The sequence below is a fragment of the Talpa europaea genome (genome assembly GCF_964194135.1).
Source record: "Talpa europaea genome assembly, chromosome: X".
In the NCBI taxonomy this organism is placed as follows: Eukaryota; Metazoa; Chordata; class Mammalia; order Eulipotyphla; family Talpidae; genus Talpa; species Talpa europaea.
In genome coordinates, this window is record NC_140081.1 from 94,489,395 (window position 1) to 94,516,492 (window position 27,098).

A 27,098-nucleotide genomic window follows, 5' to 3' on the forward strand; every position below is an offset into this window, starting at 1 on the left:
ATATATTCTTCCAGTCCCTGGCCGGCCTTTTGCATTTTCTTAATGTTATCCTTGATGAGTGAAAGTTTTTAATTTTGATCAAGTCCCATTTATTCTTTTTTCTTCACTGTTAGTACTTTTGTGCACTAAGAAAGCTGCAAAGATACTGTCTTGTATTTAGTTCTAAGAGCATTGCATTTGTTAGCTTTTATATTTAAGACCATGGTCAATCTCAGATTAACTCTCCGCAATGCACCATCTTCTCGCTACAACAGCATCAACGCATGTGATTACCATCCCATGTTTAGTTCTTTTTCCATCTGGGCCCTTGAGTATTTCCTTTAATTTCATATGTGCTCAGATCTGAAAAAGAGTGCTTCCGAATATTTTTCAGGCTCTCACATTTCTTATATTTCCCAAAATGGGCATCTTTAACCTACTCCCTCCACGTCACTAGCAGTTGCCTTTACTTAAGATCATTACCTAGCCAGCATAGCAAAAAACAGTTCCTAGCTGCCATGCTACCCGCACTGGCATAGCATTCACCCGGATGCTTCTCCTGCTCACTCCCCTGGGATCACACCTTCTGTTTGTTTCTTTTTCCGCTATTTTACAGGTTACTGTTTCTGCACCTCTGTCGCTTCCCCTGCTGACCTAAAATGCTGCCCTTCTGTGTGGGTACCGAGCACATCCAAGTGTGTGCCTCATGGCCGCAACTGCTACAAAGACCATCGTTTAGTCGACTAAAGGAGGTAATTAACATTTATCGCCTAAAAAATCTTACAGTGGGAAAAACAGGCAGATCATGTTTTATATGCTTTAAGTCTCTCAGGGAAAAGTGTTAATGATATGCAAAGCTCTGCTTAGACACCAGTAAATTTAAACTATGAGAATTTCTCTGATTATAGGTACTATTGCAAAACCCTTCAAACTTTGCAGCGCCTTTACTGAATGTCAGATAGTTCGTACTTTAAAAAAAAGCTAGAGGAAAAACAGCAGACACCCATACCAAAAAAATAAGTGGGTCACAAGAAAGTGTTGTCAGCTCCTCAGCCATCACCTCCCCAGCTCTGTGCACTCATGGGTGCCTGAAACAGAGGTCCCAGGACTTGGCTCCTGTTAGTGGCCTCCCCCCTCCACTCTGAGTGTCCCTCACGTCCCTCCCTCCCGATCCCAAAGGCAGCACTCACCAAACACCGTGCGGGCGGGGACAGACTCTCGGTTAAGCCAGAAAGACACTTGTGACAGGATGACAGTCATGATACATGGCAAGTAGGTCTGGATCACAAAGTAGCCAATTTTCCGCTTCAGATGGAAATGGGTTGTCATGACAACATATTCCCCTGGAGAGAGAGAAATCGGGTGGATGCAATTGGATAAACATTGGGGGACCAAGGTGAGCCCCGATTCTGTTCACAAAGCTCCTTAACCTCACATCCCAAGCACGGCGTCCCGGTGCCTCCCAGATGCGACCTTGCAGGAAGCCAGTGCAGCTGTTACTCTCACTGCCTAGGCCACATAGCAGAGGCACAGAGGCTGCGCGTGCGCCCTAGGTCACCAGACAGGTGAGTGGTGGCGCCTGAGGGCAGGTCCAGAGGCCCAGGCCCTGCCCCTGCGCTGCTGCAGTGGACTTGCCAGGAGAACCAAAAGGCCACCGAGCAGAACATGGGCTCCAAATAGGGCGGACGCTTACTGGTTCTTCCTGCGTAGCATGCCCCTCTGAGGGCTTCAGGACCATTCCATGCCCTACGCCCCATCCTGCAAGTGGTGGCGGCACTCGCCCCGCCTTGCCACATGCACTAGGCATCGTCTGCCTCAGCTTTGCTTGCCAACAGCGTGTCAGAGTCAAGTCTCCTCTGGGAACGACTATCTTCACCCCACTTCTAGCTCTCATGCTCTCCTGGCTCCCTCCTGCCTCGCGACTGTCAGCCTCCTTCGCTGTTTCCCTTAAATTTCTAAACATTCGAGGATGTCAGGACTCAGCGCTCATCTGTCCCTTGCACGTGCCCTCGCCACTCTGGCATCGGCTCTTGTCTTTCCCTCGCGTCTAAGCTCTGATAATGCCCCAGTGTCTAGATTTGCCCTCTCAGAGCCAGGGAGTAAGGCTGAAGCATAAAGAGCAAGAAAAGTCACCTAAGGATGGTAAGAGAAGTAGTTCCTCTTTGCCACCACCTTCCCAGCCCTAGAAAGCTCAGCTCCAGGTCTGTGGTTTCTCCAGAGGGTACAGGGTATCAGGCTCTCCAGGATTCCCCTGCAAACCCACTTCTATCTCTGCTCATGGGTAACACCAGGGGAACTGGCAGGGCCAGAGCACTTGGGGGCATTTGGATCAAAGAAGGGGCTGCAACTTGAAGCCACCGCCAGTGCACAGTCCCTGCCAGCTGCCTCGCCTGGTCAGAGTCCAGCCGTGGCTTCCCAGGAAACCAACTCTGAGCGCAGCCTGCAGCTCTGGGGACAGGGCACGGGAAGCCCAGCCAACGGGGTAGCTGTGATGGGCAGAACGCCACTGGGGTCCTCACCCAACAGCGGCTCATGCCCCGGGGATCATGCCTCCCACACCCACCAGAATGGTGACTGCAGGGGTTCAAAACCCATCTGCCTGGTGCCTCCCTGGTGGCGCAGCGGTTGAGTGCTGGGCTGCGAAGCTGCCCGCAGCCTCTGCAGTGCCAGTTCGATCCCCAGCCACCAGCGAGGGTCCCACATGGCGCACAGACCTCTCCTGCTGCCCGCTGCTCCCCTCAGCAGTGTGTTTCATCAGTCTGCCTTCTCTGCTCCCCGCTCTGGCTCTGGTGAATTCTCTCACCCTCCCACACTTCTGACTGTACCCAGTGCTTGTATAAATAAATCTTAAAAAAAAAAAAAAAACACCCATCTGCCTAGGCACCCACCAGGAGGGTCACTGCCAGGTTCAAACCTGGCAACTGGCAGCACTGCCCCACCCTCACCCAAGAAGTACCATCACACCACCTAAGGCTCCAGCCCCCACACCAGCCTTTGAGCATGCCAGGGCTATCCTGACATCCACAGCAACTTGGGGCGGGTGTATCCTGAAGCTGCATATAACTAGTCCCACTTCGGGCAGAGCTCCCCGGTGGCCCTGCTCTGTACAGCAGAGCATGATCCACTGCATCGTGAAGAACGGGAACATGGGCAGATGGCTGGCACCGACCGAGCTAGAATCTCTAACGATACCTCGCCCAGCAAAGGAACAGAGCCCGGGACAAACTGACTTACTTCAGGCATGAATTCTACCAAACATTTACTGAAGAATGAATGCCAAGCCTCCTTAAACTAGCCCAAAAAGTTGAAGAAGAGGGAACGCTCTCAAACTCATTGTAGAAGGCTAGCATCACCCTGATACCAAAACCAGATAAGGAACACTATAAGAAGTTACAGGTCAATATCTCTGAAGAACACAGGTACAGTGAGTCAACAAATACTAGCCAACAGAATTCAATAGCACTTTAAAACTTTAAAATGATGATATAGCACCATCTAATAGGATTTAGTCCTTAATGAAATGATGGTTCAAATCAACAATAGAATGGATGATAAAAAATATACGATCATCACAATAGATGTGAGGAAAGCATTTCACAAAATTCAACATCCTGTTAGGATACACAACTCAGTAAATCAGGTACAAAAAAAATGTATCTCAACATAATAAAAGCAATATATTCCAAGTCCACAGCTAACATCATACTGAATGGACAAAACTAATATATAGTCCTGGGAGTCCTAGAAAGAGCAATTGGCAAGAAAAGGATATAGTAAACCCCCAAATAGTAAATGAAGAAATACACCAGTCAGTTTGCACATGACGTGGTCATAGATAGCCCTAAAAAGTCCACCAAAAAAATACGTTCAAATTCAGAAAGGTTTCAGGCTACAATGCCAGCACACAAAAAGCACTTGCATTTCTATATACTGCCAACACGTTTTCTAAAACAGACATTAAGGAAACAACCCCATTTATAATATTATGAAAATATAATGTGTTATTATATACAAATAATGTGCTAGCATCCAATAAAATACTTAGGAACAATTTAACCAAGAAAGTGAAATTTAGAGGTATATAGAAAACTACAGCACACTGATAAAATAGATTGAAGACAACACAAATAATCGGACCCCTATAGACATCATTAAAAGATTAACTTGATTAATAATTAAATGTCAGACATGAAGCCACTGTAGTGAAACAGAGCGCAACATCTCGACATTGGTTTTGGCAATGACTCTGTGAACGTGGCTCTGAAAGCACAGGTTGCAACAGTCAAATAAGCACAGCTACAGCCCAGTAAAAGGCTTCCATGCGGCAAAGAAAACCATCAGCAAAGCGAATAGGCAGCCTGCAGAATGGGCTAAAATATTTGTACACCACGTATCTGAAAGAGGCTATTACCCGAGATGTATAAGGCATGCCCACAACGCAACAAGAAATGATGCCAGCAGGTACACAAAAGTTGCCTCTGCGTCACTCGTCACCAGGGAAATGCAATTCCAAAGCCAAGACAAGCTACTCGCAGCGGTCAGATGCCGAGCAGGCGAACGGCAAGACGGGACAACTGCTGTGGAGAGCAGAAGACAGGCGCGCCCTCGTGCACTCAGCACGGCTTCCCTTAAACGTAACACTGATTTTTCCATCTCTGTCCTCTTCTCTGCCAAAGCGGGAACTGAAACTCTGATCAGATTGGAAGATTTTTTTCCAGCTTCCCATCTAATTCCCTCCCCTGTCTCAGCTTATTAAGCTTATTAAGCACCATCTGTATTGTGGGTGAAATACTCCAGGGTATAACATAAAACATAATGCAATGTATTCACAAATAACTTATGTATGGATCTGAAATACAGAAGTTTAGTAAATGAACACTTTACATAATTGAAAATATTTGTGTAAAATGCACACCGCGCTGGCCCCTCCCCGGCCTCGCCTGCCTCTGCTCCGTGTGTCTCATGATGAAGAACGACCCCGCTAGGTGGGCAAGGAAGTTTCCCCAGCTTTTGCGCTCCAGCCTGTTAAGTTCCATCATGCTAAGTGTGAAATATTTGAGAATACAATGTAAAACACGTTCACTATTTCGCTAGTTTCAAAGGCTGTAAAAGACACAAAAGAGTTTCTGCAACAACTTGGCAAAATAATTCATTATACTTCCCGAGTGGATAGATTTTCTTAAATTCAGGTTGGGCATTTTTCCATCTCTCCATCGGAGCTTCTACTTTATCTCAGCTCCTGTATTCTTTTCCTGTTTCTCTCTGATTTTTCTTTGTGTCTCTTTCACTCGCTTATTTTCTGCTTTATCTTTAACTTCCAATGCTACATGCCTGAAGAGATAATATATGACATCAATAAAACTATTTTTTGACAGATGGCCAAAGAAAGATGGAGAAATAAGATCATATATCCAAATCATCCTCTTAGAAAATTAATGCAATAATTTGCCAAATGAAGAAAGATGGAGTCAGAGTTGAAAATCTTGTTAACAACTAGCCACAGATTTGGAAGGAATTTCATCCATTTATTTAACGCACGTTCGAATCTGCAACCACGAGCTGGAACCCTCTGCTTCAAATTACGTCATACCAACAACTGACAGTATCCTGAGAGAAGCACTCACATAAAGCAGAATGTCCATGCATTGTAGGTTTTTCCTGGCCCAACTTCCTGCTAATAATACGCTGGCCCCCACACAGGTGAGTATTATCGAAATGCAGAAAGAAATGCCCGTAATTTAGTGTTATGTAAAAACAATTTGCATGTGTGCGAGGTACTGTTTGTGGAGAGATGGTTGCTAAGTAAGAGGGTATCAAAGGGCATAAGCCCCCTCCGAAACACCCATCTCGCTTCCACTTCAAGGAGCTATAATTGTTTGTGTGTCTGTCTACAGATATTATCCCTATACTAATATATATTCCCATGCTGCTTGGTTTTCTGTGCTTTGCTCTTTTCACTCAATATATCCTGTAGGTATTCCCACTGCACGGTACATAAAGAACGTCCTCTGTGCTGCTTAGAGCTGCGTAGTATTGAACTGTGTGAGTAAATTTTAATATATTCAGTCACCTCCCAGGGGTGAACTCAGGACGAACCTGAATTCACTTTGCCCGTGGACACAACAAATCCACAAGTAAATATGGATTATTTACTCAAAAGTAAACCTGAGAACCAGATAAACTGAATTTCCGATAACAAAAGATAAAAAGGCAGCAGCACCAAGAGAGGTAGGAGAGACAGCCCTCCTTTCTAGAGTTTGCCCAAGGAAGAAACTCCGCCCTAGGTGCAACAATTTACATATAGGGGGTGGCAACACTTGGATTATGAACTGCGGAGATGGAGCCAAGTCCCCGGATTCCTGACATTTCAGGCCGGTGAGAAAGAAGCCCAGGAAAAGCCAAGAGCTGTAGGGAATGAAAGGATCCAATGCTGTAACAATGGTTTGAAAAGTGGGCCTCCCCTGGTGTTGCAGCGGTTGAGCGCTGGGCTGCGAAGCTGCCCGCAGCCTCTGCAGTGCCGGTTCCATCCCCGGCAGCTCGCGAGGGTCCCACATGGTGCACAGACCTCTCCTGCCGCCCGCTGCTCCCCTCAGCAGTGTGTTTCATCAGTCTGCCTGTTCTGTTCCCCACTCTGGTGAATTCTCTCACCCTCCCGTACTTCTGACTGTACCCAGTGCTTGTATAAATAAATCTTTAAAAACAAACAAACAAAACAATGGTCTGAAAAGTGCCCACACCCTAGACAAATGCACCGCAATCGCCACGCTTGCCGTGTCTGCCCGCCTGAGACGGGAAACTGTCGGGACAGTCCCCTGAACAGAACTGCTGGTGGGCATCCCTCTCGTCAGCTCACAAGACCTTGCTAACAGCAGTACTGGTGGGCATCGTGTTGGATGCCACTGGTGGGCATTGTACTAGAGCCTGTGGCAAATCCCAAGAAGATCTCTACCAACATATTCACACTATGAATACTACTCAGCTGAATGGAAAGATGAAACGCAGCCATTTTCACCAAAATAGAAGGAGGGCCTTATGTAAAGTAAATCAGAACAATAAAAACTAGACATTTACATAGCAGATAATTTACTACAGGGAAATACAACAACTAGTGGACATGACAGTGCATGGGCTCTGAGATTAGGAGGGAGGAGCGAGGAGAAAGGGAAAAGGCATGGGGGGTGGGGAATTCATGGCCAAGCTAAATAACTTGCAGAGGATACACAGGTGGCTGCCGGGGCAGGAGGTAGGGACTTAAACCTAGCATCCTCTGACCCCAGAACCAGAGAACCTTACATATGCAGAGCTATCTTGGCCACCACTGCGTCAAGGATCCATGGACAGCCCCACTGCAGAGAGAACACTGAGGCTAAGGAAAGTAAAGGGACCCAGAAAGCCTCGTCCCTAAGAGACCCCTGGACAACATGAAGATGAGTAATACTCACATACAGGGTTTCCAGAAGGACAACCGAAAGAGCCAGAAAAATTAAGTGAGGAAATCATGACTGAAAACTTCCACAGTCTGAGGAAGGGTGCAGACATTCAAGTTCAGGAGATCTAGAGCGTTCAAATAAGAGGACCCAAAGCGGGCCATACCAAGAGACATTAAAATTAAAATGTTAAAATTTAGAGAGAATCTGAAAAGCAAAGACAGGGGAAAAAAAAAAAAAAACAGCTTGTTTCATGGAAGGGAAACTCAGTAGCTTTTTTCCAAAAGAAAATTTGCAGGCCAGAAGTGCTGAACAGAAACAACTGCCAACCAGCAGGGGTTTGCTTGGCAAGGCTGTGGCTCAGAGCTGAAGGAGAGAGCTACATCTTCCTGGGAAAGCAAACGCTAAAGGACTTCCCCACCACTGTGCCGGCTCGGGAAGAAACGTTCGTGATGCTTCTCAACTGGACAGACAGTGACTAATAACAGGAAACAAGTAAACACCTCACTGGAAAAGGTAAAGGTGGCATAAAAGCAGTTGGTCAATCACCTGTGAAGCAAGAGGGAAGGATGGAAGACTAGTAAACTAGAGCTACAAGAGGGAGTTCAGGGGAGAGAGAGATGGAAAGGGAGACAGGAAGGATTTGGGGGGGGGCAAGCAGGTAGAGTGTGGGGCTCTGAGAAAAGTAACATGGTTATCAAGGTGGAACATCGTGCACATAGGATGTTATGCCTGGACGTGACGGTCACCGCAAAGCAGAAAATACACAAAAGAAAATGTTTTTTAAAAAGGTCCCTAAAGATGTCGGTGAACAGAGCCTGCAGACAGCAAGGGAAGGAAGCAAAGAAAAGGCCACACAGGGCACAATGAAGAAAAGGGCAGTGAGTGGAAATTCTTATTCTGTTCGTCTTTTCAGTACCGGGCTATGGAAAGACACAAAACCTCAGCAGCCGTCACTAGTCAGGGAAAGGAAACAATGAAAAGCTGGTGGCATGGGGCGGGGGGCCGCGGGGTCTCGGTGTTTGCAAGCAGAGAGAGGGACACTTGGGGGGAGCGCCCCCCGTCCCGCCAGTGAACGTGATAAGCTGTCATGAGTATTAAAAGCCTCTGCAGCACGAGTTCGACCCCCAGCCAGGGAGCTCCCCACACGGCGCAGGAGACCTCTCCTGACGCCCCGCGGCTCCCCTCAGCAGTGGACCTCGGTGGATCCGCCTGTTCTGCTCCCCGCTCTGTCTCTGGGGAGTCCTCTCACCCCCTCCCCCCGCACCTCTGGCCTGTGCCCCAGCGGTTGTACGTAAAGATAAATAAATGTTTAAAAAACAAAAAAGAATCGTTAAACAACAGAAAGCCCGGGGGCGGGGGGCGCGCACGGAGGACTGCCTGGGAAACGACGGGCCGGGAAGAAGCTGAAGCACAGGACGGCGACGGGGCCCCACGGCGGCCTTCCCGGACACGCGCTGTCCACGCGCCGGGCCAGGCTCTGCGCGCGCGGCTCTTTCAAAGCGGACAAACTCACCCGGTCCCGGTCATGGCAGCGGACGCGAGGCCACCGGGCAACAGGTGACCCTGCTTCGCGCACCTGGCGGTGGCGGCCTGGGCCGTGGCTCCGGTGGTGCCGCCCGGTGGGGACACGCTCGCAGGCGCAGCGGCAGGCGCGGGTGCTCTGGGCAGGAGGGGCCGACAGCCCGGGTGGGGGCGGGGCTGGGGGCGGGGCTTGCCGCGGGGACGGTTGCCGCGGAGGCTCAGGGCCGGGGTCCCCTCTCTACCCCCAGCCTCCCCCCCCCCCCCCCGACACGCTCAGGGGGTGGGAAGGCGGCGGCCCAGGCGGGCCTGACCCGGGCCGTGGGAATCGGAGCCTCGTCCCCCACCTGGCACCCCTGCGGGCCCCGCACACCCCCCGAGCACCCCATCACTGCACACACGGTCCGCACAGACGCTGCTCGCGTGCCGCGCCGCGCCGCCCCGAGGAGCCTACGTGAGAACACGGACCGGTGGCTGCGCTGGCGTCGAAACGCCGCGGAAAGAATTACCTGTGCTCGAGCGGATGATTTCGGTCCCAACGACGTGGCCCAGCAGGTCGTACTGATTCAGGCGAGAGCCGTCCTGCGCCACCTCCACGGACTTGTTCTTCCCGAGAGTCCAAGAATAAACCACTTCGGCCGTTGTGTAGGCATCTGCAGCACGAAAGCGTCAAGACAAGGTGAGGGGAAAGGAACATGAGCATCCTTGACACCAGCCCCAGGCTTGCTGTAAGAAAAATAAATAGCCAGAAATGTACTAAAATGTTCTTTACTAAATGCTGACAGAGCATGTGAGATCAGGTTACAAACAAACACTGGGGGTAACTTTTAATTTAAAAATGAAAAATTTCAAAATTAAAAATAGTCATAATGAATAGATTGCAATTTCCTTTACAAATTAATTACCCCTTTGATTTGCCAACGAGAAACCTGCCACCTCGTCTGCTGCACCAGGTGTTACTGTCAGGTCTCTGGAGTCCCAGTAGCAAGCAGACACTTCCGTGCACATTGTTCTCACAGGTGGAGGGTAAGGGAAATGCTAAGGGAGAAGGTGGGGTGAATGGCACTCAGTGGCTCAAAAGAAGAGTGTTGCTTCCCCCCCCCAGACATCACTGGCTCTGCACAGGGGGATTTCTCCTTGGGGTGAGCATCTGGCACTAACCCAGACGCCCACTCTCATCCAGGGCAGCTGAGCTCCCATTTCAGCTCCCCTTGCCGGCTTCATCCAAGCTCTGAGCCGTCTGCACTTCAAGTCAGTGGCGGTGTCAGCTATTCATGTCCAAAATATGCTCAATTTTTAACTTTTGCATAAAACAAATAATCCTTAGCGACTCTACCAATGAACTAAGATAAATTCCATTTCTCTACAAAACCTTCCAGGTTGGAACGAACATTTCACAAGCGTCTGACATAAACACACGTTCTGAGGGATCTGCTCATGTTCGGCTTCCCAGGAGCTTTTTCCAGTACATTTCCTGATTGCTTGTAATGGGCACGATGCTAAGAAGGTCTTCACTCACATCAAAATGTTCTTTAAAATCATGCTATGTTTTATACCTGGGCTCTCATGAGCTGAGGAAAAAATGCCACAATAAATCTAACTTCTCCACATAATATGTGCTGTATGTGATCTCAGTCATTTTTTTTTTGAAAAATAAACTGTAATTGCTATTTACTTTATTTATTTATTTATTTTTGGTTTAGCTAAACAGTCTTTTTATTTTTTTATATCTTTTTTAATTACTAAATTTTATTTTTATATTCCCCATACAATTGCAATCCCCCCATTCTGACCCCAATCCCTCCCCTCCCGCCTCCCACCCCCCAAAAAGAGTCTCTGGTTCATAGTTTGTGTTGATTTCGATTGTCACTTTCTTATAGTTATTCATTTTCCTGGTCCCTTATTTAAGTTTTCTAGATTCCTGCTATGAGTGAGACCATCCGGTATTTTTCTTTTTCTTTCTGGCTTATTTCACTGAGCATGATCCCTTCCAGCGCCATCCATGTTGCTGCAAATGGCATGTGTTTATCTTTTTTGAAAGCTGAGTAATATTCCATGGTGTATATGTACCACATCTTCTTGATCCAGTCATCTATTTTTGGGCATTTGGGCTGTTTCCAAAGCTTAGCTATTGTAAATAGTGCTGCTATAAACATAGGGGTGCAGGTGTTCTTTGGAATTGATGTTTCTGTGTTCTTTGGGTAAATACCTAGGAGTGGAATTGCTGGATCCTTTGGAAGCTCTATGTTTAGTAGGTCCAGAAATCTCCACACAGCTCTCCATAGTGGTTGGACCAGTTTGCACTCCCACCAACAGTGCAGAAGAGCTCAGTCATTTCTTCATCACACAGACAAGAGTTCCAATTCAACATAATTTCTGCTGTGATCAATAGGTGTTCTATAAATGTGACGTCTCGGAGACATTCTGCTGCCCAGGAAGGTTTGTTGTTTGATGCAGAACTACATTTCCAGCACAACACTAGGGTCTACGTTCAGACCCCAAACCTGCTGTACCTTCAGTCTGTTGTTATGTTTATTAAGATATTCATAGCACACCTTTTAATATCAATTATAGTTTTTATAACACATTGCATATTGCTGCTGTTTTATTTTTTCCACAGATGGCATCTTTGTATGCACACTGAAGGTGCACACACTGTCTTCACTTCTCTTAGGAAACACTCTTCTCAGTTTATTTCTAATTTTGATCGCTAATGGTACAACTATGTCACTTTCCTCTGAATCCAGTGTGTTCTTAATTCTACTATATTAAAACAAGAGTGCAAGCAAGCTGAGTAATGACAACTGACACTGGATTCTGTTTTCAGGGAGAGCGTGGAAGGTGATAGAACTTTCAGGAGTGGGCAAGTATATGGCCATCACAAGGGACAGCCACTACTCAGCCCCAGGTGGTTGCCTGATGTGGTCAGATAGTCTAATGTCATAAAATAAAAGTGTTTAATTTATTCATTTATACAAGAACCAGGGTATAGGCCAGATGCGCGGGAGGGTGAGAGGATTCACCAGAGACAGAGTGGGGAACAGAACAGGCAGACTGACGAAATACACTGCTGAGGGGAGCAGCGGGCGAGACAGGAGAGGTCTGCCACGCCATGTGGGTTTCTCCCTGGCAGGCTGGGAATCAAACCCGCACTGCAGAGGCTGCGGATAGCTTCACAGTGCTGCACTCAATCACCTGCACCACTAGGGAGGCCCCCCAAAAGGATTTTCTTGTAGGATCTCTTAAGCTGAATAGCTGGAGCAGACAACCCTGAATATTAGAACCAAAAGCTCAGCACATTCTAGTCATGGATGTGGCCAATAAACACTGAGTGCTTTAGCAAAGTCACTGGGCCCACAGCAGCAATGGCATAATTTCTTTGACAACAATATGCTTTGTTGCACTCACTGAATTTTGGGTATTAAGTCACCTATGTTTCTGGGCTCAGTCCCATTTAAAGATAAAGCCCACGTATAAGTTGCTTAATTGAGTTTGCTCATATTCTGTTGATGTTTTTGGGGTCTATATCCATAAAGGATATTTGTGGCTTTCTTTCCTTATGGTCTCTGGTTCTGGTATCAGAGTAAGACTGTCCTGATTAAGAAATGTTACCTCCTCTTTTATATTTTTCCAGATGCTGTGAAGATTAATTCCTCTGTAAATATTTCTAGCATGGAAGGGTAAATTCTGGGCCTGTGCTTTTCTTTGTGGGAAGTTATTAAATTACTGTTTAATCTCTTGTTATAGGGCCAATAAACATTTTTATTTCCCCCTTAATTTTAGTAGTGTGTACATTTCTGGGAATTTTCCCATTTCGTTCAGCCATCTAATTTGTTGACATACAAGTGCTCATGGTATTTCTGTACAATCCTGTTTATTTCAGTGAGGTCAGCGGGGAGGTACGAAAAGTCTTTCGTGCTTTTAGTCATTTAATTTCTTTCTCTGCTTCTGTTCTAAGTGCACTTGAGACTAATGTGTTTTCTGCTGTTTGCTGGAGCACAGTGTGTTTGCATAGTATTGTTCAATCTTCCATTTCTATGTTGACTTTCTGTCTAGTTGTTCAATTGAAAATGGAGTATCGAAAGCTACACTATTATTGTGGAATCGTAGATTTCTCCTTTCAGTTGTTAGTTTTGCCTCATGTATTTTAGCGTTTTGTAATTAGGTGCGTAGATTTCTATAATTGTATCTTCCAGATGGATCTTTTTGTCATTACAAAATCTTCAGACTTCTGCAGAATGAGGAGACCGAGAATCAGTCATCTTGACTTGGGTAACACGCCTCAGGTTTTTGGGAACCTTCAGTTAGAGTTTGGAGAAAGATGACTGGGGCTTCTATTGGGAGTCCAGAATATCTGCTGTTTTTTGTTTTTAATAGCACTGGGAGACTGCAGGAAAGCAAGCTCTACTTTTCAAAGACTCTTGTATTTGGTTTTTAGCTTTATGATCTGTGCAATTCAAAATTCAGCAGTTGCACTGAGAGCAGTATCAGCCAAGAGTTTGATATCTTCTAGATCTCTGCTTTTATCATGTTAGCTCTGTGCGGTCATCCAACTACTGCTATTTCCCCCCTAGCACCCAGCAGTGCTACACCTGGGGCCACAGCTGAATTCTAAGTTGACATCCACGGCACAATGTGTAAGTACCATCAGGAATGAAGAAGTCACGGGGCACAAATTCATCTATGGAGGTTCTGCCCCCTTTCCAGAATTTGTGTCTCTTCAATCCTTGTCGCCTCGATCGTTCTGGGTTTTCCTGCTATTCGTGAAGCGCAAACTGTTTGCCCACAAACAACTGTGAGCAGAGTGAGAGGAACGCCCGTGTCATCTCAGAGGACATGCCCGGGAGGAATGTCCGCAAGTGTCCTTGACTCCTCTCTTTGTCTAACATGCTGCGTCTGATTCCCCGGAGGGCACTTTTGGGTCGCCCTTCACAATCCGCCCAGAATCACCTTCGCCTCAATCGCTCCGAGCTGAGCTATTATCTTTCATCTAAACTCTTGCCACAACCGCTTAACTGAACTTAGTGCTATTTTTCTCATCCTGACATTTTTCACACTTTTATAGATTCTTTTAAAACAGAAGTCAGATAGTGTAATTATTTTGTTCAAAATATTCCAATCACTCCCCATTTTCCCTCAGAATAAATAAAAGTGAAAGCCCGTGAGCACCTCACAGAACCCCCAGGACCTGGTCCCCTCCTTTTGATCTTGCCCCTCCTGGCCTCTCTGACGTTCTCTGACTCGGAGTTTACCTCTGGCGCTTCACCACCTGGCGGTGATTCCCCAGCTGCGCTGTTAACCCCTTTACCTCTTGAAAATGTCTGCCCCAATGTCACTTTTTAAAAGCGGCCTACAGCGATCACCCTATTTTAATTTCAGTGGCCACCCCCACCCTCCACCTGCAGCACTTTCCCGTCCTCCATCTTGCCAGGGCGCGCCTCCCTTTATAACGTACTTTATACTTCACTTTTATATCCACTGTTTATTTCATCTTTCACCATCACTCTATAATGTAAGCGCCACAAAGGCAGGGGCTGTGTTTTATGCATGGATGCCTCCAGTCTCCTAGGGCAGAACCTGGCGTGCAGGAGACAATCTGTAAATATTTGACAGTGATTGAAAAAAATCTGTCACGCGTAATTCTTCTTTCAAATGCACTTTCTACTTCAAAATACCGAGCTCAATCTAATTTAGACGTGATCTGCACAGCCCTTGATATATTGCTGTGATGACTCCCTTTATGCAACTTACTCGGAAATTCTTAAGAGTCCGAAACTCACTCAAATTCTGTTCAATTTTGATTTGTCTAATACATTTGGAAACGGGCTATGTATCTACTCATTCTCTGTCAGATTTACGACGGCCAGAAAGGCAATATTCTGTCAAAATGAGAAAACCTCCAGTTTCTGCCTGTCTGCCGTTCGCCACAGAGTGCTGCACAGACGCGAATGAGGAAGCAGGGAAGAGGCTTCCACAGACCGGATCCGCACTGTGCTGGCAGCCCGGTCCTTAGCGAGCCACCACTGTACCAGCTCAGTTCTGCCTTGTCTCTCTTCTGCATACTTCAGGAAGCAGATGTCCACGTTTCCAGGCAATGATAGAGAAATTAGTGTGAAACGGTAAAGTAAGGTTTGGTGTCTAGAAGGTAACAGTGTAAAAGGCCAAGTCCCTCCTCGTGCTCAGCTAGTGCTCCTCAGGCCCCTGCCCCGGCCCCTCCCGGACCCGATGAAAGGCCTGAGCTTCACAAATGACCAGGAGATGGAACAGGCCAACCCGTTTCGCTTGGAAGGGGGTCAGACAACCCGGACGGGAGGAGATACATACAGCTTCCAAACTTGAGCGGGCAGGCGTGGACATCCATAGGGAAATCCTCCAGGTGCATGGGGCACTCGGCATGGATGGTCAGCCTGCGCGGAAGCAGAAGGGGACATGCACGTCAGCCAAAAGGCACGGATGGCATGAAGCACAAACCTGAGTTCCAAGTCTGTGCGAACACAAGGGCTGGCCCAGACAGCCGAGGCGGCCGCTTCATGCCGCGAGCGCAGGACTCACTGGCCTGCGCTGAGCTCCCTTCGCTCTCCTGCTCACAGCCTGGAACACCGGGCCTGATTCACAGCAGTGTAATTACTTCTGGAATAATCCTCCGCAGGCTGGCATGTGAGGTAACCAATCTAAAGACTGCACTGGAGAGGAGCCAAGCGCAGGAGACATCTCTGCCCCGAGAATGAATGGGTGTGACAGGCGGCCGCACAGTTGCGGCCACGGCTCTGAAGGGAGCGGCTCCGGGTGCACACACGTGCGCGTACAACCCCCCGCCAGCAAGGGTCAGAAAAATCACAAAGGCACTGGGGGACATCAAAAACCTCAAAGGCCAAGCCTGAGGAGCTCATGCTCTGTAAAACAGGGACATGTCAGGGAGACCATGGGGGCCCCGAAATGGACAGGTATGGGGACCGATTCGCCATGCCCGTGAACTCATGCCCTGCGTCAGTCTGCCTGACATGCTACTTCAAGGCTGCCCGTCGGATTGCTCTGAAAATCTTTTCAGCCTGAACTTTCTTGGGCTAAGTAAGAGCCTTTCTGTAAAATGGGAGCCCACACAGCAAGAGCACAGAGCTGGCAGGAGTCTGGCTCTGATGATCCTTCTGGCTACCCTGCCCCTTGTCTTTGTGGCAGACCCAGCCCCGCAGGGCCCTTGGGATGCGACGCGGCCACGTCTCCACCCTGGCCCCAGTGGCGCCTCGCATAGCCAGTGCTCAGGCGCGGGGGAGCGAGTCCACGCTGGGACGCAGCAAGCCCCAAAGCAAGGGCGTCCCTGAGGAGATCATCCCTCTCTTCTCTTCAGCCCTCCACCCCTCCAAAGCAAGGGCGTCCCTGAGGAGATCATCCCTCTCTTCTCTTCAGCACTCCACCCCTCCCCCGCCTAACAGTAAGAGGCTGGAACCAGACGCCACCGTGGCCTTGAAGCTCTAACAAATCCCTCAGAATCTGTAAAATCACCCACATGTCGCAGACAAAGGCTCAATTCCCAAATCACCCTGAGTATCTGCCAACCCTTCGCTTATTCCTCAGACAGAAAGGGGGTTTCCTGGCTCAAAGATTTTGATGCAAGAGAAATGCGTCTCGCCGAGAAAGCTGCTTCTTGTGCTAGATACTTAAAAGAGTCCATGAGGGTTTAATAAAGAAAACTGTTCCTTCTCCGCACTTACATTAGCATCTCCGAGATACCGCCCGTCATGAGCGATGCCAAGGGGACTTCGCTTCGTGTCTACCGGGCAGTCCCGGGGACACCGCACATAAGGCCACAGAAATAGATCAGCGAAGCCAGCTGCAGAAGGTGCCGACTCCCCGTGCGGCAGGGAGCTGCTGCATCACAGCTCGCCTACCGGCCCCCGTCCTCCGGCCCAGCCCACCTAATCACAGAGCGGAGAGGAGAGGGCAGGTGTTTGGAGACCGAGCGCTTCACCAGCCAAATCACCCTCTGCTCTTCGCTGGCTCTTCAGCACGCCCTAATGCCCTCGGCCTCCCCGGTCCTGCTGCCCTCGCTTCGTGCTCCCCGCCCCCAGCACCTCGCGGCGCCTCCCCGACCCCGTCGGGCGCGTCTGCGGCACAAGGCACCGGGGCCATGTGTGGGCCGGACAGCCTTCGCCACGGCCGATGCCAGGAACCAAAGCTGCCTCCTGCTCCGACGACGGGGAGGGGATGGTGTCGCGCGAGATCTGCTCTCCAGGCCCTGTTTTCAAAACACCCCTTCATTATTCTTTTTTACCAAAGGCCCCGGGACCAGGGGGCCAGGGGGCAGGGTAGGAAGGGAAATGAGGCCTCAGCGCCACCGCCCCTCTCCCCGTTGCGTGTTTCTAGTCTGCACAGGAGCCCCGGAAGGCAGGGAGCAAAGGGGACTCCCACCGTAGACCCGGGGACCCAGGCGCCTCTGCCCCTCAGGACGGTCCTGGCGACAAGGGGGCCCTGGCTGCTCCCAAGGCACGGGCGCTGGCCCGGGGCATCTGCGGGAGGCCGCAGGCGGAGGCCCACACACTGGCTCTGCGAGCCTCTGAGACAGGCAGGCGGTGGGGCCCTGAGACGGAGCTGAGGCCAGACAAGCACCTTCCGCACGGGAAGGTGCGGCAAGTGCACCGCAACCCTAAGGGGGAGGCCTTGAGGCAAGGGGGGCGCGGCCGCGGTTGAAGACGAGGCCTCAGTGTCGGTGCCGCAGGAGCCCTGGCTCCTGAGCGCGAGCAGTTCCTCCTCCGCTCCTTCGAAGCGAGACACATGAGGGGCGGTTACTTGGTGCCTCTGTCTCGCCCCCACAGGACACATCTAACAGCATTTTCGAGATGAACACACCGATCAGGCCATTCTCACTACACGATCCGCTGACACGACTTTTGGTTTTGTGTAGCGGCCACACAACATCCAGTGTTGACATCTGTGATACAGGGCTGGGCAATTTTAGAACTTTCTGGTAACCCAGTGAGAACAATCTCTCAACCCACAAGCTGCCATATCTTTGTCTTCAGTGCCTATTTGCCAGGGAAAGCGATCCTTCTGGAAACGAAGCCGTGGTCCTCAAGTCTGAGCAAGACAAACCGCTTTCTCATGTCTTTGCCCTTCTCCCTCCTTACCGCAGCTTCCCTGCCTGGGCTGTCGTGGCGCTAGGTGACGTCTGTGCTCCTTAAAATACAGGCCCAAAAGCTATACCTCAATGAAAGAGTAAAAATTTGAAAATGAAAATAAATCACTGGCTTTTTAACAACCATCCCACAGGAAAGCAGCCGATTCTTTTCAGATGTTTGCATTTATAATAACAATTTTTTTAAGTAGGGGCATAAGGTAGGAAAAACATTTCTAGAGGAAAAAAAGCTCTTGAACTAACTAGCCTTAATGAACAGAGGTCTAAATTTGATCGAGGAGGTGCACCCGCTGCCCAGTGCTCTCCAGTGTGTGCACAACACACCTAGGGGTGCGGGAAGGAGCCGCTGAGATTCAGAAGATGAGGGTCCCTGGACTTCGTGAGGCCCACCGCGGGCAACAGGTGTCTAGGCCTTTCAGAAGCAGAACAATCTGGTCTGCACTCTGAGGAATGTTATCTTTAAAAACCCGAGGGAAAGACTCCACTTGAGGAGTGGCTGAGGGACCAGACAGCCTGTTTCTTTAATTGTGGGGTAAAGAGCAGGATCCAGGATTTATGGTGAAAAGGAAAGAGTAAATCGTTCCTAGCCATTACCAGTAGAGGGTGAGTCACTTAAAAGACCCACCAGCAAATCGGAAGTCTCCAGGACCCCAGCTGTCTGAAGCCGCCCAGGAAATCCTGGAGCCACAGGCAAATGTCAGGGCGCTAGAAAGGTCGTGGCACCCCACTTAAGACCAGCACTTAGCATGCATCTAAGTTTTACAGGCGAGCGGCTCCGACCTCATTTTCTGACTCTCACACCCCCACTCTGCAGCTCTCTGCAAATCCTTGTGACTGAACCAAACTGCTGCGTGTTCTCTGTGCCACACTGTCTCTCTCCGCTGCCCGCAATGGCTTTTCTTCTTCATGTGTGCAGATTCCCTTCAGGTCCTTGCTCAAACAGCACATCTGCCACGATGCTTGGGAGAGCACCCTACAGGCCTAAAGAGTTCTCCAGCTCACAGAAATCCCAGCGCTCTGAATAAATACCTTAGTCTTGAGCGCTGTCAGGATAACTTTCTAGATCCTACATGGAGCTGCTCCTGCCTGTGCTGGCAGATCAACAAGCCCAAACCTGGGTGACTTTGGTATTCCGTGATCCTCTGCCCAACCCCTAAATGCCAAGGCCTCTCTGCACCTTCTCAACCCAGATAAGGTTGTCTTTGTGGCCCCAGCCAGCCAGTATTTTCCATTTTGCTCTTGTTTGTTCTTTATTTAATAAACGCCTCCTGCTTCCTACCCCACTTGCAGTTCTCCAAAAGGAGACTGTCCGTCAAGGGAGATACTTTGTTTCTGTCGCCTCATTTTCCCCTTTAATCATGTTTTAATACAACATAGGATTATCGGCATCTGTGTGTCTGTTTTCTGCACAGGACTGGTTATGATTGTGAATGTGGCCTCACTGCCAGGGAGAAAAATCTGCAGCCTAAAACATGTCTTTCGGCAAAGGATTGATTTTGTGGGAAGGGCTCTGCAGGCTGAGCGGGGGCTGCTTTGGAAAGGGAGAGTCACAGCTACTGTGTCCTGGAGGACCCCAGCTCCAGATCGCCTTCAGATGGAGACGGCGGGACTCAGCCTGCACACCTGCTTGCTGCGCCTTCCCCGTGGCCCTCCCTTCCGCCCCCACAACATCCCCAGTCTTGGACAAGCTACTCAAGATGGCATCTAAGGCTTCAAACATAACAAACGCTCACAAATGTGCTGAACGAGTGTTTCCAACAGGAGAAAGCCCAGCTAAGCTCAGGCGGCGCGTGCACCTCCTGCCCAGTGCTCCGGAGTGTTCTCTGCTGCGGCACCAGCTACGCAGCCATAGCTCAGACGTAGGGAGGATGATACACTGGAGATGCTCACACACCTTTATCACTAAATAAGACGTCACTAGTAGAAATGAAGTTCCTATATGTCCACGTGTGAAAACAAGAAGAGTTCATAAACGTGGGCCTGAGCCGGGCTCGCTCCTTCTGGCGTCGGCGCGAGTGCGGCCTCCGCTGCAGCAGGTAATGAGCTTGGCCGCATTTTTATGGTTGTCCTGAGGTGCCGAGCCGGGCCAGGCAAGGCTTTGTTCTGTGCTGCCCTAGTTAACAGGTATGCACCCTTGGGCAGATTCTTCGACGAAGCGACAGTTTTCCCATGGAGTCCACATGAGATTTCCAAGGCTCCAGATAATAGGAATGCTGCACAAGAACTGCTGCTGAAAAATCCTAAGTGTTTTTTTAGACCTTATCCAATTTGCACTTTTCTCATGTCTGCAAGACAGACAGCAGCCACATTGTTATCGGGATGAGAAAGCAGATCATTTGTCTTGCAAAAGGTCACGAGATGAATAAATTTGGGGTCACATACAGAACCAGGCTATGCTTTTCAGCGTGGAGCCCAGGCCTCCCTGGATCAACCTGCCTGGGTGGAAGGTGACACAGCATGGTGTAAGGGAACCCCTGCTTCTTGCCTCTGAACCCCGCACCTCCTCTGTTCTGTGCTTCAGAACCAGCACCAGGGTGTCCCGCTCACACCGCAGCTTATCAAAGGCCTGTGTCACGTTCACTTCTGACTAGAATAAGGGCCCATCCGTTGGCCATTTCTGGGGGACTGACCCTGCAGTCTTCAGATGCTGCCTCCTCTGTCTGTCATGCGCCCACTTCACAGTTCCACATTCCGCCCGCCACTCTCCTCTCTCCCGTCCCTTCTGCTCTCCTCCCAGACACCGACCATCCTCTGCTCTTTCCCTCTTACTGTTACTCAGTTTCTCCGTCACCCCTGCTCCGCGTTCACCCTCTCATCTTTCTCCTCTGCTGCTCTCAGTCTCTGCTGTGTTCATTTCCTTTCCTGCCCTGCACTCTCTCTCCCGCCCATCTGTGCTTCCATGTTCACGCCGCCTTTTACCCACCCGTCTCATTACTCCACCCCTCAACCACCTCATCCCATAATCCTCTGCTCGGTCACGTCTACGCCACTCCATTCTTTTCCCCACCAGAGTGTACACTCGGATCACCTTGTCAAACTCTTCTCTTTTAAGCACTGTATTATAAACACGTCTCTCCTCTGCCTGTTCCTCCACTGTTGCTCTATTCTCACCACCTTCCCCACCATACGTCGTAGCCACGCATACTGCTGCTCTGCTCTGTCCTCTCTGCCTCCTTCTTAACACTCACACCTAACCTCTTTACAAGTGCGGCTTTTACTAGAGCTTCATACCATCCCATCATGGTTTTCTCTGGGAACTTCATGTCAGCCAAATATTATTCCTATTGTAACTTCCATCTATGTTTTTCTACTAGCCCCTTCCCGTCACCTCGTAAATACATGCCAGTCTCGCCATTAAAAGAATAAACAGCTATTTCTTTAACCCCCGAGGTTCAACAATGTCTGCCTTGTTGAAGATGATGCAGAGCAGAGCGCCTCCCCGCAGCCGAGACTGCCAGACATGTGAGGAGAGAAATCAACCTTTGTGATTTTAGTACACTGAGGTTTTAGAATTGTTTGTTGCTACATATTAATTTAACACATTTTAACTAAGAGCAAAGGCATAAGAATGTCGCTTATATACCTATTATATACCCTTCCTTTCATTTTGTTTACAGATTGATTTATTTATACAAGAGCTGGGGTACAGGCCAGAGGCGCGGGAGGGTGAGAGGATTCACCAGAGCCAGAGCGGGAAACAGAACAGACAGACTGACGAAACACACTGCCGAGGGGAGCAGCGGGCGAGACAGGAGAGGTCTGTCGCGCCATGTGGGAATCTCCCCGGCCTGGACCTGTGCAACAGAGGCTGCGGACAGCTCCACAGCGCTGCACTCAACCTGCTGCGCCACTGGGTAGGAGTATTTTCTGGTTGACCATTTCTACCACCTCCAGGCCAACTCCTGAAAACTCCCCATTGTACTCACCACTCTGGGAAACACAGCATTCACGCTACCAAACCTAGCACATACTTTTAACATTACATGTTATTGTCTCGCCCCTTCGCAGGCAGCAATTCCAGAAGAACGTGTAACTAACAGTGACTAGCGCGGACACAGGAGCCTGCTCGCCCACTCGGAGCTCAGATGCCCCTGGAACAGGCCCTCACGCACTGTGTCTCATTCGCCTCATGCGTCCAGCGGGAACAACAGTACCGACCCTACCCAACTGTCCTGAAGATCATAAACGCAAGATGATGGTAATGGCGCCAGCACCGGGAATACCATATTGACGGTAATTACTAGCCTCCATATGCTTTTATTGGTGTTATGATGATTGGTGACGCTCATCTTTCTGAAACCTCTTACACCTTTGCTCTATGAGTCAAAATGCGATAATTAATATGCAGCAACAAACAATTCTAAAGCCTCAGTGTACTAAAATCACAAAGGTTGATTTCTCTCCTTACACGTCTGACAGCCTCGGCTGTGGGGTGGCCTCTGCTCTGCGTCATGTCCAACAGGCTGGATAACGACGGTCACTATGGCCAGGAGAAAGCAACGTGGCAAATCACAGGCTGGCTCTTAAAAGTTGCCCATCTTCTGTCAGAAGCAGTGCACGGTATGCCCACACGCTGGTGGCAGCCCAGGAAAGTCACAGACCCACACCACATGCCCCAAAGGAGGTGAACAAGAACCCCTGAAGCAGCAGTGCCAACATGCTCATTAACACGTCCTTATTGTCCCTCTTGCTCGCCTCCTGTATAGCTTCCGTCTCCCTTCTGCCCTGGTGGCAGTGAAATGGCCACCTCCGTTCACACGGCTGGCCCGCGTGCCGATAACAGTACATGCTACAGCTCTCGCCTGCATCCCTCCCTCATCTTAAGATGTGTATATCCGTCTCCTATTCCGCTTCTATCCCTTGGTAATCTACAAGCTTCTCAAACTAAAACAAAAACAAAAGCAAAACGCGGCAGTGACTATGTCTCAATAATCGACTGAAACAAAAGTGGCTTGAACTTACTAATTAAAAGGTACCGCGTGGCTACATAGATCACAAAACAAACTCCAACTCTCTTGTTTATAGGAGACTCTTCTTAGTACCAAAGACAAGCACAGACTTAAAGGCTGAAAGACAATCCAACCAGCAAATGACAAAAAAATCAGCAGCAGTTATACTTCTGTCAGATAAAACAGATTGCCGCTTAAAACGTAATGAGAGAGACATTGACAGTACAGTAGGATTAAGGACCACAACAAAAAGAAATGGCGCATAGTATATATGCACCAATGCTAGAGCACCCAGTGGTGTAAAGCAATCATTAATATAATGAAAGAGAGTGAGAACAGCACAATACTACTAGGTGACTTGGTGCTCCAGTTACAACCAGGCACAGAGAAGAAGTAAGCAAACAACAGCTTTAAATGAGGAGTTAGGCCAGTAGCCTTCATCAGCACATCTATGGGACACTCCTCCCAGGACTGCAGCGTATGCATTTGTTTCCCAAGTGCGAGGACACAAGGACACAGAACAGACCACACGTGGGGTCACTAGGCAATGATCAGTAAACTTCCGAACATTGGGATGACACCCAGCCCTCTTTCTGATCATCATGCCATAAAGCCAGAAATAACTGATAAGGGAAGAAACCTGAGGAAACCTTAAACTTGACAGAATTTCCAGTGCTATCTTCAAACATGCTGCTTTCAAGCCTAGTCCTACCCCTGGTATATGATTGACGCGCGGGGGGTATGAGTGGGGGGTGCCCATTCTCTGACCTCATTGTGTACAGGAGGGTTCCATTGTCCACCAGTCTGAGCAGCTTGTTGGGTGTGGTCATGTTATGGGCCACCGATTTCTTGCCATTGTGGAAGAAGGTATCAGGGGTCCAGATCTTACTAGCCAAGAGATTGTTCAGGGGCAGGATCTTCATGGGCCCATCAAATTTCAGCCTTTCATCGTGCCACGTCTGTCGGAAAAATACATCGATGGTGTACTCCTGAGAACAAAAGAGAGAGAACAAGACTTGAGTTGCAAGGAGGATCCACTGAGCCTTTAGCCAGTATCAGTTACCCTGCACTCTCCCCTGTGGTGCAGAGAACGTGCTGAGCAGCAGGCATCAGTGGCGGTGGCTGGTGAGGACAGTGAACGATTATGACTGAAAAGTCATGCTGTGGGGCAAGTGCAGACAACACTTCTGAAGGAAATCTGCTTAGGGACATCGCTGTCAATACTGGCCTGCATATCACCCAGGCTGGCAGCAAGAGCGCCCTGCTCTTACAGCGGGTCTCGGGTCAGAAGCAACCCCTGGTCTCCACCTAACGTCCCAGGTGAGCGTCCAAGAGCCATCTGTCCATCAGCAGCAAACCAAAACCTGAAGTTTCCAGACATGTTTCATTCAAGCCTTCATGCCTGATGTAACTTTATTAGCCTTAATAAATCACATGACAATGAAAGAAACACTCAATGTTTGAGCTTTGGGTAAGCGCAGACTAAATTATCTGCATATGCCTTCCTGAAGCTATGAATTATAAAATTTTCAGTGTGTGTGCCTATGGGGGAGCAGACTATCTGAAAGCACTGGAGGGCAGCTGAAAGCACACAGACACTTGAAAGCTTATGCTTGGAAGACGACAGCAACCACTGAGTTTGTGGCTTTTCTTCACTGAAGGTGAGCCCCAAAGCTAGAATTTCCAAGGCAGATACCTACCACCATTAATGGCTCAAGGTGGCAAATAATCAAGAAAGTTGGGGCTGGAGAGGAAAAACAAGAGAGAAAGTTGGCGCTGGGAGCCCTGGAAGGAAGAGAGTCGCAGAGAGGACGGAAGGTCCAGAGCAGGCCCAGGCGCTTCCCCACACCTGGTGGACCAGCACAGCGCACTCACAGGAGGGCCCTGGGAGTCCACTGAAAAATTTCAGGTAGAAACAATAGGGGAGTCTCGCACGGAACCGTGTCAGGTGCCGGCCACCAGAAGAGCCCCCCTCTGTACAATGAGGCCGGAGCCGTCAGCTATCTGGTGCTGCCTGTGGTGGGCACGGCTCAGCTGTAAGTCTAGACGATATGCGTGGAAGTAACAAGGAAGAAAAGCAAATTCAGGTTGTGGCTAAGCCAGGGAGGGAGGCAGAGGAATGGGGTTCCGTTCATCTGTAGCTTTAATTTTTTTTAAAAATATGAAAAGATGGGAAAATTTTTAAGTCTTTTAAAAAATGTGAGTGATGGGCCTCCCTGGTGGCGCAGCGGTTGAGCGCCGTGCTGCGAAGCTGCCCGTGGCCTCTGCAGTGCGGGTTCGATCCCCTACCACCAGCAAGGGTCCCACATGGTGTGCAGACCTCTCCTGCCGCCCGCTGCTCCCCTCAGCAGTGTATTGCGTCAGTCTGCCTGTTCTGCTCCCTGCTCTGGCTCTGGTGAATTCTCTCACCCTCCCGCGCTTCTGACTGTACCCAGTGCTTGTATAAATAAATAAATTACATCTTTTAAAAAATTCAATGAAAAAATAATTAGGGAGGGAAAAGGAAAAAAAAATGTAGGTGATGAGTACCCATCTTTAAATATCTTTTTCTCTACATAGTCAAAACTACTGGGGCAAATCACATCGTAATTATTTGGTTCACAGTAAGCCATGATCTTTGGTTAAAAGCAACCTGATTTTGAGTTGACCATTCTAGAAATGCGATCAATTGCTTGCTTACAAATGGAGCTCAGTATAGTCTGCATGGGTGGCTGCATCTAAACTGACAAATGAATTTTGTTGTTTCGTGAGGAATTTAAATTAAATCTTCCAGATCATAAGCATAAGTCTGCCTCCTGGGAAAGGAACTTAAAACATTTCCCACCGTGGGCAGAGATGACGCGCAGGTCTTAGAAAAGGACGTCTGGCTTGGTGTCAGAGACTGAAAGTGCTCAGTGCTCCTGACCACACAGGACTGGGATCCAAGCAGGCTGAGAAGGGGCAAACAAAAGGGATTCAACTTTGGCAGGGTCCGGGGCAAAGGCGCTTGACCGGTGAATTTCAGGGTGAAGTCAGCTGCACCAAAAGCGGGAGCTAGAGCGTTCTGCACAAGCCGAGAGCCGAGCTCCTGTCAGCTTGGTATGGGAGTCAAGCGACAGGTGGCTCGTATCCAGGACAGGCAGCTCGGTGCAAAAGCCTGGCAGCCACTGACCCTGCAGCACATGTGAGACAAAGCTTTGATTCCTGACTGGAGACTGCTGTCTGACAGGTTCCGAGGGAGGAGTGCAGCTCCTGCGGTGAAGTTGGCAGGTGACGGAGGCGCATATGCCACAGCCCGCGCTAGAGCCGTGGGCCCTCAGCAGTGAGACTTGGCAGTGGCTGCAGGGAGCTGTTCCCACGACAAAGGGGCTGATGGATCATCCAGACTTCTAACATGTCGTACTTCTTTAGGGATGTTCCAAAAGGAGGAAACGGTGGGGCCTAAGCCCCAGAAAGGCCCGGTCGAGTCTTCTGAACGGCCCGAGCAGACCTGCGGTCCAGCGGCAGCAGCGGCCCCCCCCCCTGCCCTGTGCGCCTCCTCCGCTTCCCGCAGGCGGCAAAAGGCCCGGGCGCGGGGAGGGGCGGCGAGCGAGGGCGGGACGGCCTGAGCTTGTGCCTTTTCCTAATCACAGAAGCCGCTGCTGCTCCCCCGTTTACGACCTAGGCGAGCGCAGGGGCTGAGTGAACGGCCAGCCGAGCCGAGGAGATGCGGGAGGGAAAGATGCTCCTGGTCGCTGCGGCTCAGAGGGCGGCGACCGCCCGCGGGCGGCTGGGGCGAGGGAGACCCGCGCGCGCCACGAAAGCGGGAGGATTTACCTTCAAAAAGCTGAAGACGGATCAGCGGCGAGGCCGGGCGTGCGCGAGGCGGTCCGCGGCGTGCAGCACAAAGCGCGTGCCAAGTGCTCGCGGCGGTGTCTCCCACGGCCGACGCCCGGGACGAGCAGCGCAGGGAAGGGCTCCGCGCCCACGTCGGCCGCAGCCGTTTCCTAAACGCACGGAGCCGGAGACTGGGGTGCGGGCGGGACGCGGCGGGGCGGGAACCAGCAGCAAGACGGGCCACGCGAGCCGCCGCCCGAGAGCCACGGGCGTCCGTGGGCAGCCACTTGTGCAGAG

General features: G+C 49.8%; 1 protein-coding gene across 1 annotated transcript in view; it reads right to left on the minus strand.

Moving 5' to 3' along the window:
- The window catches only part of GABRA3 (gamma-aminobutyric acid type A receptor subunit alpha3), a gene marked incomplete at both ends in the record, with an annotated part of 65,072 nt that overhangs the window by 11,101 nt on the left and 26,873 nt on the right, over positions 1–27,098 (minus strand). Inside the window, 4 exons of the mRNA XM_084258449.1 lie at positions 1,170–1,322; positions 9,437–9,580; positions 15,252–15,334; positions 23,775–23,995. Coding sequence (XP_084114575.1) covers positions 1,170–1,322; positions 9,437–9,580; positions 15,252–15,334; positions 23,775–23,995 — 601 coding nt within the window. The remainder of the gene's footprint in view (positions 1–1,169; positions 1,323–9,436; positions 9,581–15,251; positions 15,335–23,774; positions 23,996–27,098) is intronic.